General features: G+C 36.5%; 1 protein-coding gene across 6 annotated transcripts in view; it reads left to right on the top strand.

The window, feature by feature from the left end:
* RHOT1 (ras homolog family member T1) overlaps window positions 1-11,067 on the top strand; it is a 47,927-nt gene extending 36,860 nt beyond the window's left edge. For 3 of the 6 annotated variants that reach the window (XM_026680820.2, XM_026680821.2, XM_087956167.1), the window contains one exon: window positions 9,872-11,067. In XM_026680820.2, the coding sequence (XP_026536605.1) occupies window positions 9,872-9,989 (118 nt within the window). In that variant the 3' untranslated portion in view covers window positions 9,990-11,067. The other 3 variants (XM_026680823.2, XM_087956166.1, XM_087956165.1) reach the window with 2 other exon arrangements.
* The last annotated feature ends 2,771 nt before the right edge of the window (window positions 11,068-13,838 follow it).

Raw genomic sequence — 13,838 nt, 5'->3', positions numbered from 1 at the left:
TTTAACAACTAAATCAACCCTCTTTAACAAAATGCTACTACTTTTTTTTCATTTTAAGAATGCACAAATGATTCCCTGCTCAGGATATTCTACTGTATTGGAAAGAAAATTTGAGATAAAGAAATATCTAGTAAAAATGTTCCTTGTCGCAAACAGTATTGCATCTCTCTAATACCACATTGCAAATTATTTAAACGTTTTCATACAAACAAAAACAGGTTTAACAGACTATTTATTAAATGCATGGTCACATTTGAGGCAAATTGACCCAAGACATGAATGAGAGTTCAAATCAGATTCCTTTTCAGTGATATTGCTGTTCCTTCTCTGCCAGCATTATTATTTTATGTCCTTCGATTATGAATTTTGAAATATAAAATATAAAATACATGAATGTCTGCTCCACTATTTCAGTGTGTGGAGGAATATAAAAGCATTCAAGTAAGATTCCACTGTGCAATTTGTTCATTCCACCAGTGGCTGGCAATTTGGGAATTATATTAAGGGATTGTATTTTTTGCTTGTTTAAGGGCAGTTAATCATTTAGTCACCCCTATAAATAAGGCAGACTGATAAGGAGATCACATTGATCCCTGTACTGTGCTTGATAGAAGGGTAGACATAGCATTATATTGTGATGGAAAGAAGTCCTCAGATCTTGGCAATTCTACCATTCTTTTTGGTAGGCGCTCAGAAAACCCACAAGAACAAAAGGTCAGGAAAGATGGATCCAGAGCCAGATAAACTGAACTTTGAAGAAAAGCAGCTGCCCATCAGTTTCCACTTCCTGCCTTCATGCTGAGAGAGAGATGGCTGTCAGGAAAATGTTTATTCTCCATTTCCCCCCCAGCAAAGCAACTGCACACACCCAGCTGGGAATAGCTTCCAGCACAGCTGTATGGTCCTAGAAAAAGATGCAGCCATTTTAATTAGATATGAAGAGGCTGTTTGGTGCTTTCCCACTATTCTGAATCCCTTTTTTAGAGAATCTGCACAATCCTAATATATACCTGAAATAAGAAAAATGCAAGAAAATATATAATCATAGGTAATCAAATGGCTGAAAGGAATTATACTATACTGCTAAAAATCCCTTTCTACCCATCTTCATTGGAATAGAATTACGGTAAAAAGAAGAGTGTTTGTTTTAAAAACAATTTGCCCTTAAAGATGATTACCCACTCATTATTTTGAATGTGACATAAAATAGTAATTTAATATCTATCTTAGAGCATCTGGATCAGACAAAAGCTCACCTTATTCAAACATTTATATCTCTTAGTAGCCAACCAGCTACTTCTGGGATACTTGCAAGCATCATAGGATAACAATATCTTCCATAGTTGGTCCCCTGCAACTGGTGTTTGTAGTCATAATCTGATGTTATCCCTCAAGAACCCCATCCTCCATTCATCTATTTATTCTCTATTAAAGCCATCCAAGTTAGTGAGCATTCACCACTATGGGCTGTGGAAAGGTGTACTTCTTTATGTCTCTCCTAAATCTTCTTCCAGTCAGTTTTGCAGATGACCTCTGATCTTGGGGTCCTAAGAGGGAGAAAAAGTACAATCTTCTGTCTTTATGCGATATATTATTTTGTATACCTTGTTCACATACTTTTTCAGCCTTGGTTATCATTTTGATAAGCTAAAAGAACTCCAAACATTTTACTCTTTTCTCATAAGGAAAGTGTTGTAGCTTGCTGATCATTTTGGTTCCTTCTTTTGCATTCCCCACCCTCCCCCGCTTGTATCCTCTTTCAAATATGGCAAGCAGAACCATTCACAGTTTACCAGATGTTGACATGCCATATATTTATCTTAGGACTCAGTGTTGATGGTTTTATTTTCATTCCCTTTCTTAATGATCCCTTACGTGGACTTTGCATTTTTCATAGCTGAAACATACTAAGTCAGCAACTTCATTGAAATATCCTTTATAACCTTCAGATCTTCTTCCTAATATATTAAAGCCCAGCAGTGTTGTGCTGCCATATGCATCACTTTTCACTTACTTAAAGTTGCCCTGTGTTTGGCATTTAATTGACAATTCAATCATTTCAAACAGATTCTTTTTCTGATCCAATTTTGATAAGTTGCAGTAGTACCTGTCTAAACGGTTTAAGTGATAATTTTTTAATGTTAAATAAACTCCCACAAAGTCTTCTGAGAGAAATCAGATAGTTTAGTCCTAAGCTTCTTGTGTTTCAATTGAATTTAGGGTCAACAATATTTGGGGGAAGAGAGGTCAGTTTCATCTCCTCAGTGTCAAATCAGATTAAGTGAAATATCCAAATATCCATTCCAATCGTCTCTAAACAAAATAGGATAGATACAAAGGTTTGATTTAATAGTGTAAGGCACTCAACCAATCAAATAAAACAAGTCACTGAGAGACCTTACTCTTCACCAGCATTTCAGATGCCTTTTTGGGGGGAGCATTGACTTCAAAAATATGAAACCCAATAAACTAGTACACACTGAAGAAATTATAGATCTGTCTATATTATTTGAATTTTTTAAGGATTAATTCACGATAGACATGAGGCTTTGACTTGAGGCTGACTAGAAAAAGCCACCTGATTCTTAGCTTAGCCTTCCCTTGTAGTGGTAGAAATTATCTTTCTCCCAAATGTCTTGAAGAAGTCTGTAGCTATAGGTGAAATGATATCCTTGTTAGCCATCAGCCTATCCTGTTGGGTCACAGAAGCATTTCCTTCCTCTGATATCTCTAAAATATTTGCTGCCTGGTTCTTTTAAAAGCAAATGAAATTTCATGTTCACTTGTGAATTTCTGATTTAGAAGGAAGACACTTAGGATCAACTGTTATGGTCGCACTTGGTCATATGATCTGTAATATTCCATCAAAGGAAGGATGGGATCTATTCCATTTTTCTCCCCATCCATTGCATTATCCTGTAATATGATTGATTCCCGCCCCCCCATTTCTTTCCCCTCAACCCTCAGTTCTGAGAATTTTTTAAAATAATTTTAAGATTATTTTGATTTAAAAAATAGTATTTCAACAGAAATGTTGCTGAATGCTGCATCTCATTTAGTTTGAGGATGATTGTTAGCAGAGAACTTTGTAAGTTCTCTTGTATGGTGACTGAGAAATATATTTTTTCTTGTCTTCCCTGAAACATTTACCTAACCAATCTTAGAGGAATGCCTTTTTTCCAGGTTAACTACCAGCACTCAAGAAATACAAAATTGTTAGATTTCTCAGTAGGGCATATTCAATCTTGATCCATTAGAGCAACTTTATATTGCTTGGAAGATGCAGCCCCTATTTTTTCCATGTGTGATAATCCTATTTTTGCACACAACTGAACGGATTATGGATGGAAGGAAGAAATCACAGTCAAAAATACAGCATGTTATCAATCTCTTTGGAACTGAAGTAGCTACAACCTGATTTTCTTTTTACACATTTACCCTCGAGATTGCCCACATTTCACTGGGTAGCACGATTCTTATTAGGCATTTTTTGAACAGCCGTGGTGAAAGGTTGTGTTAGTCTCACTAACACAATGTAGTAACACATTACACAATACATCTCTTCTCAGAAGTCCGAATAAGAATAGGGGAGCCCAGCTTTATTTTGAATGCCATACAATTGAAGCTTAAATAAGTGAGAATCATTTATGTTTTAAAAATGTATTCAGATGAAGAAAATGCATTCCAGTAGTTGTAGCCTTATTTTAAAAAGGGATTTATTGACCTTTAGCCTAGAAATTTAATCTGATATTACACTCACTAGAAACAGAAAATAATAATTTTCCTGTCATGAGAAAATTAAAATAGAACTTTTAACAACAGCTTTAGCTCCACAGTTCTTTCAGTTGAGGCAGGGAGATCTATCATTATAAAGTTAGGATTTCATTTATTGTGAAAGTGACGTCATTGAGAGACACACATTGTTGATTTGAACTGCCCATGACTTCTTCCTATACAGGCTTCAAAAGAAGTAGGGTTGTATTTAAAGTAATATATAACACACATAATTTAGGGGGGGGGGGGAACGTTTGACCATGCTGGATTATTTTGATTTAATTTGTTTTTTCCTCTAGGTCTTCGTTTTCATTTCTCTGGCTGGCACTTACACTCCTCTTGCTGCATTCCTGTGCATCTTTTTAAAAATATTACATTTCTAAGTATATTTTCTAATTCATTGTGTGCTTTCAAACCATTGGCTTGGCGTTTGCTTTTTGGCTATTTGCATGTGCCATGAATGGTAAAGACTGCTTTACTATTTATGCCTCTGCCTCAATCATCTTTAAAAAAGAAAAGAAAAGAAAGCTCATACCTCTCAAGAGTTTTCAAAAAATTAATGAGAATATCCGGAAGGTGCTTTTACAAAAGCAATTGGACTTTCTTTGTTTTCCCTAGAAGATGTTTTGCTTTTCATCCAAAAAGCTTCTTCAATTCTTGGATGAGAAGCGAAACATCTTCCAGGAAAAACCAAAGAAGTCCAGTTGCCTTTTGAAAAAGCACCTTTGGGACAACCATGACCTGGATGACTGAGAATCTCCATTAGTCATTTAACGCATATACTGTACTTTAATGTTGAAGTCTCCAAATATTTGAGCTAGTTGGAGTTAAGACTTTGAGAAGATGTTATGAGCATGCTCACAAAGTAATCATTTGTTATCTTGCCTTTTAGGGGGGTGGCTCAAGGGGGCATATATAATCGTTTCCTATTTTTCCACATTGAAATAGAGCAGTACCCCAAAGTAGCAAGGGGAATTTTCATGAGTGAGGGTAGATTTAAAGCTGGGTCTTGCTAATGACAGCCCAATACTATTGCACAAACATTAAGTCTTCTAGCTGCCCTAGAGGGCGTAATGAAGTCCACAGCACCCATTTATCTTTTCTAGGCAGGCTCTTCCAAAAAAAGTAAATAAATGGTGGGTGCAGCCATCCACAATTTTTAACTTTTATGAATGATTTTGGTGCCTCTTGGCAATAAAAATGGCAGCTGAAGTCAGCAGTTTGTTGGAGTATGCTTGTTTTCATTTAATTTTTTTAAAAATGAAAATAATATTTGAAAACCTGAGGTACAGTCATGGGAAGAGAGCCTGAGAGGTCTTTGAGTAAACATGATCCTGCAAGGTTAAGAACTCAGTGAGTTATGTTGTTGGACAGTTCAAAAAGGGGAATCTCCATTGGGCAGTATTCTAAGCATCTGAAATTGTCTTATTCAAAATACATTTTTTGTAAACAAAATACAAGTTTTGGTGAGAGGATTTAATTTGAGTTCATGGAAATGAATCTAATAAGTAATTGAGTCTTACTATAAATAATTGAGAGAGAGAGAGAGAAAGCTAATTGCATAATATTGGGATTGCACACACAGACACTATGCTGAAAAAGAGCTTTACCCATACTGTTTTTCCCCCATATAGTTTGTCCTATGTAGTTTTGTAGAGAATTCCTCCAGCATCAGGGGCATTCCAGTCCTTTTATTTTCTTGATCCACAAGTGCCTTGTCATCATTGTGTGCATTAGCGTATCTTTCCCACCATGTTCCTGATGTTTCTTTGATGTCCCCTTAATCATGGGATTAGCCTTCATGTGCTACTCTGCTGGGCTACAGAGTAGGTGTATCTTCCTGTTTGTAAAGGAAGCCAGAGGCAAATGAGTGGGAGGCAATAAGACTGTTCTACCTGTATTTGCAAATAGCATATATATAAACCAATATGTATTCAGTCTTCATAGGGGGTGGGTTTTGGCAAAAAAGATCTATGTATAAGTTCCTGTTAATTCAATAGGTAAGGTTGCAAATGGAGAGACATTTAAAAAAAAAAAACATTGTCTAAAGACAATTTCAACACTCATTAACCAGTAACTAAAGCACATTACTTTATGGTTGGTACTATCAGATAAGATGCCAACATATTTTCGTTTTAAGTGAATGAAAGATAAAATCTAGAACTATCATTCCACTGCAGCTTATTATGCTGGGAGATTATGACATTGATTTTGACATTTGATGGCAGATCTGTTAATACTTCGATTTTTCCAGTGCAGGAATTCAGGAGTCCTGTTGCAACTTGTGCTAATTTCAAATTTGTGACGATGGGATAAGAATTCAACAATATACCAAACAAATAGTTGTATTGTTTCTATGTGGTCTTTTTTTTTTCTTTCTTTCTAGGAACTGTGCAAATTTAATAGTTCCTCTCTGTTAATTTTTTGAACCAGTATGGAATTGGTTTATATGTTTGTCAATTTCTGCTTCTGAGTCCAGTTACTGTAGTGTTGAAATAATAGCTAAAAAATTAAAGTGATGAAAAGAGAGGCAGCAAATACACTTTTTGCTTGTGGAGCCAATTCAAACTTGATTATGTGTATGTGTTTTATGCTTTAGCGCACACACTTGTGCGTGCGCGCACACACATATTATCTGTAGATGAATTGCATTCCCAGCAGTTTCCTCACACATTAATTTCGAAAAATGGTTCTGAAATAAAGAACTTTATTCATGAAAAGGTATTTATTGGCCCATAATGAATTTTAATTTAGTTTCTGTACTTCATATATAAATATCTGAAGGTATGAAGAGATCCATAGAATTAAGATATCATGCTGAGTTCTGGCTAAGGCAAATATGAAAGGACTGGTCTTCTCCTGGGGTTCCCTTTCTCCTGCATGTTAGAGAAGAAGAGTTTAGAAATGCCAGTTTCTGCTTTGATTGACTATCCAAGCTGACAAACTGAGTTTAATTGCAAGCAAAGAAATATTAAGTTGTGGCTTGCTTTTTTTTTAAAAAAATAGGCTTGTTCAAAATGGGTCATTGTTTAGTTTAACCACAGTTTTGAAGTTCTGACAGTTTGGTAAATTACAGTTAAATTATGAATGGAGGGCAACTGTTCAACATTTTAATCTCCTGTTCTGCAGGAAGAGAAAAAAAATGAGAACAACAGGATGTGGAAGTGGGGCAGCTTTTTGGTGTTTCTAAATCACAGATATGTGAATATCTTTTTTGAGCTTGAAACAATTACTTCCCGCTAATAACAATCCTGAACATAATTAATTGATCAAGCACTCAAAGGCATTTTTAATTTTAGTCTGTGTGCTTGACTATAAAAAGTAGTTAGGCTTCTCCTCCTACTCCCAGCATGGGGTATAATATTAGAGTGAAATACCTGTGCTTCTACAGTAATGTGAGGCAAGAACTTTGTTAACCCCTAGCTACCTCTCTCTAGCCAGATCCCAGATTGTTTCTGTGAGAAATTATCGAGTTCTGGACCCAGGAATGGTCAAACACTCCAATCAGAATACCCCTTTCCCGTTGGTTTTTGCATTAATCAGCTGCTGTGCAGGACTTTGCTAGTAATATAACATTCTATTTGCCCTATCCAGCATTGTGATAGACCTGTTCTTCAAAATTGCATGTCTACAAAAATGTAATTCAAAAACAAAGCAAAGTAGAAGAAGAATTCTGGAAAGAATGGGGTTTCTCTCACATGGGATAGAAAAAGGAGACACTTTGATGAGAGATTTATATTTCCTTGGGACTTGTCACTAATTTCCATGCTACTTTGTTAACCTGCACCTTACAGCCAAGACTTTCTGATTAAAAATGGATATTGAAACTGATTGTAAGCCATGTTGATGTGTAACTTCCTGTTTTGAGCCATGCTGTGAACTGCCATCTGTGTGCATGTGTGTAAAAAGGTTGAGAGCCCACATAGATGAGTTGGGTGCCTTGCTGTTGTCAGATGAGGAGAGCAGTATTGTACACCAAGTACATGCCATCAGGTCGATAGAGGATTCCATCTTCATGGAGTCATCCCTTGATCCACATTTATTGGAAGACAGGTAACTCTTTATGGAGAAGAAATCCAGTAAACGTCTTGCTGTGAGAGATTGGAAAGAACTAACCTATCAGCATCTATTGCCTGATGATCTGTTTCAGATTACATCCCTTAAGAACCAAACTTTGAAATTAACTGTGGATACCTGCCAGCTTCGCTGATTGCTAGCAATAAACAAGCAAGTCTGTTGAATATTTATTTATTTATTTTTGTTTGCTTGTTTGTCAAACATGTACAAGATAACAAGTATAAGTATGAACATAAAGCAAGAACAAAGGGAGTAAATATTAATAAATGGGGACAGTAAGACAGGGGCGGTAGGCATACTGATACACTTATGCACACACCCTTTAAGGACCTCTTAGGAATGGGGTGAGGTCCACGCTAGACAGTTTGAGGTAGACAATATGCAAAATGCTAAATGTGTTGTTGCCTGGATATCTGAAAAGGAACACCATTTTTTGGTCTAATAAATCAGACTATGCCATTTGTTCCAGATTTTCTCCAATTATGGTTTTGTCCCAGTCTTGTTTGCAGCTGGACCTCAAAAGTCTTCATGCTGTCCCCTGAATACCCAGTTCAGATGATAGGAGAAGAGCTAGAGGCAAATAATCTGAAAGAGTGTTATTTTTTTAAAAATAATAGTTAGGCTTTTTCTTGTTAAAATAAAAGTTCTTATAATCAGCTTATATTTCTTTCAGGGATAATTCTCAATTCTGGTTCTTCCTTTATGTGCTGCCATTTTGCAAATGGCTGATTCAGTAATTTCCAGACCTCTTAAGTGGATGGTAGATATTTTCATGATCTTTGGTAATAATATATTACAGTAGTTCTTTGAATTATACTTTGGAATCTGCTCTTCTGAAGGTAATGGTGTATACTTTTGTAGGTTTCCCATTATTTCTGATTTAGTTTTAAAAGTGCCTAGGAGGGAATTCTTTCTTGTGTTCTATTCTGTAATGCAGCCCTATATCAAATCTGTAATACTCAATTGAGAATCACTGTGCCTTGAACTAAGGTCATTGGAAAAACTCCTTGCTCATAGCTTTTTATCTGTTGCATCGGCTGTTTTTCATGAAAGCTAACTGAGCATGCTCACAAACTTGGCATGCTGGCAGCTTGGATCATTGGTTTTTGGTTAATTTTTGCTATTTTGATCTTAAATTTGTGGTTTTCTTTCATCCTCCATACTGTTCTGTTGCATTTGGGTTTCACCTGTTTAATATCTGTGTTTCGTTAACTATTTGGTATGCCTAACCGTTTTATTGTGTGGTGGCGTTCAAGATTATTTTCAGTGGTTAGGCCTTCTGCCTTTCGATAGAAACATCACAGCAAAGAAGTTAGTACATAAAGTCACTTGGGTATTAATCTGAAGGGACAACTCTGCTGAAAATGCTGACTAATAAGCAACACAGCGTATATTAGGTTTTCCTTTTTAAGTCATCTATATTTAGATGATTCTAGAACAGCAGTCCCCAACTTTTTGGGCACCAGAAACCGGTTCTGTGGAGAAAGATTTTTCTGTGGACCAGAGGGGATGTGATTTTGCACGCTGCCTGCATCCCATGGATGGGGCTTCGCTTGTTTGCGTGGCCAGGTTGCTAGCATGCCACAGACCCATGGTGCTGGTCCATGGACCCCTGTTCTAGAATAGTCATTCCTTAATTAGATTGTTAGTCTTTTCACAATTACAGGTTAACAAGCTATGCACTGCCCAATGCCCAAGTCTTCAGAACAGCATAAAAGCAATTGGCTTAATATTGCGGGATAAGCCTAAATGTGATCTATTTACTTTACGTTGCTGTGAAAAGTTAATGGAATTATAGATCAGTCAAACTGACCTGTTAGCTGAGTTGAAATATAATCCTTCTTTTCTGAATAGACAGAGCAAAACATTCACTTCCCTACATTACATTAAAAACATTTAGTTTACAAATGTCTTAAAAGAGTACATAGCAGATCTCTGAAAGTGAACTTACACATGTTGATGCTTGTATATATCTCAATATTTGTTAATTTTTTTAAAAAAAATATTCTTTGTATTTCAGGCACGTGACACAGGCAGACCTCAAGAGCTCTACCTTTTGGCTTCGAGCAAGTTTTGGTGCTACAGTCTTTGCTGTTTTGGGCTTCGCCATGTACAAAGCTTTATTAAAACAGCGGTGATCTGGAGGAAAGCATGGGTTTTTTGGGGGGAGGGAGGGCTTATTCAAAGTGAGGGGGGAATCTTTTATGTACATTCTAAAATCTGCTAGAAATATTTATATATGCAAAGTACTTTATTATTTGTAATTCATGGATAAGATTATTTTAAATAATAGTTCTAAACTTGCAGTATTGCATAGGGTGTGGAAAAGAAGATTTGCATTACAGTGGCTACTCTTGGCTACACTTGTAAAAGCCAAAAGGGAATTATTGTAAAATAATTTGTATATATATACATATATATATATTCAGGCAGGGAAGCCTAATGTCCCCAGAGGTTATTAGAAATTCCATTCGTAAATATTTCAAATAGAGTGAAAGAATTGCAAGTCGAATTTGTTTTCGGCAGTGTAAGTTCAGAATCAGCGTTCATGTGTTTATTTATTTCACTGGTATCGAAAGTTCCTGCTGGATATACCAGGTTTGAGGACTGACTTTTTTTTTTTAAAAAAAAAATCCCTTTAATAATTCAACTTTTTCTGTAGCCACTGCTCATATGTTACATGAGTGTTCTTCTGTGGCAGATTTGATTGGGCTTGAGCTAATTATTCCTTGTGCAACTAAAGGTGCCTCAGTTCAAGGAAAGAGAGAGGAGGACGGTATTCCCTTGGTTAAATGAAAAGGAAGTATCATTAATGAAACGTATCACCATCTGACACCATGTACCATGCTACACATCCCTCATCTTCCACTTGACGTTTTATAGCCTTTTCCAGTCCCATGGGCAATGTATTATAATTGTTTATAATTCACCAGAAGTCTGTGTTTCATTTCCTTCATTTGGAAAGTCATTCCCTGACAAGCTCTGTGTGGAGTGGTGGGGTAGAACTGAAGTAGAAACATCCCATCCCATGCTTTTACCCTTCTTGGTCATAATTTAATTGCATGGTTTGTACTGCATCTTGTATTTGGCTGGAATGACCTGTAGGTGGCATTTTTAAATCTACCAAGAAGGTTTACTAAATGGAAATTCCTCCTGTCCAACCTATTTTCCTCATCAATGGCCTTTTCTGGTATTTCAATAAATAACTGTACCGTGTTATGTTTTGAATGCTTGTTTTTGTAGTATTGATCTATTTTTTCCTTGATTCCCAGCCTATACCTGTTTTGCCTCTTAATTTAGATTCCTGCTCACTTAATAATGCCAGTAGGAGAGCCTTAGCTAGCCACCTTCCATACTTCACATGGATGTCGGCTTAAAAAGGGAAATTTAAAAAAAATTCCCAAAAAGGAGAAGAGGTACTTTGTTTGACAAGGTAGGATAGACAACAAAGTTTCCTTACAGAATTCCTACTGAAAAAACTACGCAAACTAAAGATGAAGTTTTGGTCACACTGTGTCAATTGGAAAATGCAGTTATAAGAGCAGAGTGGGTGATTAGCACTGTATGACATTTAGAACATAAGAAGAACCCCACTGAATTAGGTCATCAGCATTCTGGGCCCCTATGGTGGCCTTCTGGGACATAGATAAAAAGAAGGACCTGCTCAAATGAAGAAGAGAACCAGCATTAAACTCTACTGGCTATGTCCCGTAGGCAAGAATACAAGATCTTCATGCAGGGGGAAAAGGGCATAAAACAAGTTAGATCTATAAAGTTCTGTTCTTACTCTGTGTTAACAAGTGTTTTCTTCCAATATCTAGCCAACTATTGTCTGCTTCAAGGATGATAGCAGGTATCATTGTTGTCTTTGTGGTAGCAGAGTCTTATCCTCATTTTGCCACCTGTGTTTTTTAATGTGAGATACTGAAGACAGTGTTTAGTATTAGGTGACATTTATTTATTGATCAACTGAATGTCTCAGGCTCAAATAAAATTTGGGGTGAGGGTCATTCAATTCCCTAGTAAACCTACTACATATATTATGTTCTTTGATGATTTTACTGATTTTTTTTTCACAGAATGCTTCTATATTTGCCTCAGTTGCTATGTTACAAAGGACAGAATCCAGTATTGTGCAACTAGGCTTCTACTTGCATAATTCAATGTTGTCTTTCTCTTTTCTTTCCTCCATTTCACTTGGCTCCATAACATCTCCCACCCTTCAGTATTTAAGGTTCAGAAAATCAGAAGCTTTTTTGTTAATGGAAAACCAGCATTAGAACCATCTCTCTTGGTCTCCCTTCTTCCTTTACTTAGAGGCAATCTGCCTCCTGAATTACATCACTGTTTCCATGGAAATATTCTGTAGTATGTATGTTTGTCCATGAAACGGACAGGAGAAGAATTTTGGACATTGCCTCAAATAATGAGGCAATTCAAAAGTGGAGGCTTGGTTTAGGAAACCTTGCTAAATATCTTTTTTGGAAACCTGGGGGAAGGACAGTGGTCTTTAGAGAGATGTGAACCCTTTTCCAATCATATGTTCTATTTCTTCTTTTAAAAAATCGGCTATCATCCTGCCTCTCTGCTTAACACATTTCTACTACTCCGTATGCTTCATGCTACCTGATTTCACTTTCAGCAAGAAATAAGAAAGGATGTAGATATTGCCATGGTAATATATGAAAATAGCTTTTTCCAAATGATAGATTGCTAAATCTGGCACTGGCAGATGGGTATGTAGTAGCTGATCAGTACTTAGGAAAGGAAGTATGAAGACATTGGTTGAAATGTAATAAAGATACTTCTGTTTTCTCCTATGAGATAATATTGATATTCAAAGGTCTGATTTGCTGGAGCTCTGCAGAATCTTCCTCGATTGTTTTGATATACAAAATCTGGAAAATTAGAGGAGCAAAATGGAAAATGGATGAACCAGAATTTGAACCACATAAAAGGAAGATCTTAAATAATATTTCATGTCTTGTCCCATCAACTTTTTTTTATCTCCAGTCTCACCAATTTCTCCCAGTGTTTGAGTACCACCATGAGAGACAAACTCACTTTTCCTAAAGAACTATATTTAATATTGACAGATATCCTGTTGTTATATGTGTCATTTATTTAACCTTAAGGGACTTAACATTTTAATACCTTGTTCTTCTATCCCATCTAGATTGCTATATCCCGTTGGATAGTTACCCATAGCTCTAAATACAAGTTGGTTGTTCACACATTCCACACAAAAAGTTATCTGGATAAAGTTGGGAAAAGTGCCCCATGATTTATGTCCTGTTACTGTACTTGCTGAAAAAGTAGACAGGCATGTCTTCCCTAGGTAGGGATGTCCAAATCCTATTGGCTGCTGTATTGTTGTGGGCTAGTCTCCAATTAGTGTTTTGAGCCCTTATTTCTGCTTCAGTTTGTCAAATTGGGTTAGATTGTTGTGCTGTTGCCTTCATGAAACTTCTCTTAATAGCAGTCGAGTAACTTTAGTTGTGGTGATGGTGGGAAAATGTAACCTAATTTGCATTGGTTACACACCTTATGGGTCCAAGAGATGTGCCTTTGATGTATTAGGTGGACCTCAACTGTTCTGGAACATGATCTCTCTTTCTCTATAAGCATGGTCTTTAATCACTATCAGGATTTTTCTCTTTCTCTCATTTTGTCTGCCAAATTCAGAGAACTGCCATGCTCTCTTTCATTGAGGGAACAACTGTTTCTTACATTTGTGGACAGGAACTATGAGACATTCTGCTTGGGATTGATGTAATGCAGCCAAGATTAATAAACAGCTATGTTGTAGCTTTATGTCTTTATAAATAACTATATTCTGTGGAGTTGCTGCATTAATTGACACATCTTATCCATCATCTCTCCCCCAGAATATCAAGATTCTGGCTCTTTGCCCAGACACTGCATAGAGTGATAGCCTGTGGATACTTGTTCAGACATCCTAGAAGGACAACTGAAGCACTGGTTGT

This window comes from Notechis scutatus, chromosome 2, assembly GCF_049901735.1.
Source record: "Notechis scutatus isolate UNSWTSFEM ecotype Mainland chromosome 2, rNotScu1.2, whole genome shotgun sequence".
Classification (NCBI taxonomy): Eukaryota; Metazoa; Chordata; class Lepidosauria; order Squamata; family Elapidae; genus Notechis; species Notechis scutatus.
Note: the sequence above shows the minus strand (reverse complement) of the source record. Positions and strands in the feature narration are given on the sequence as shown.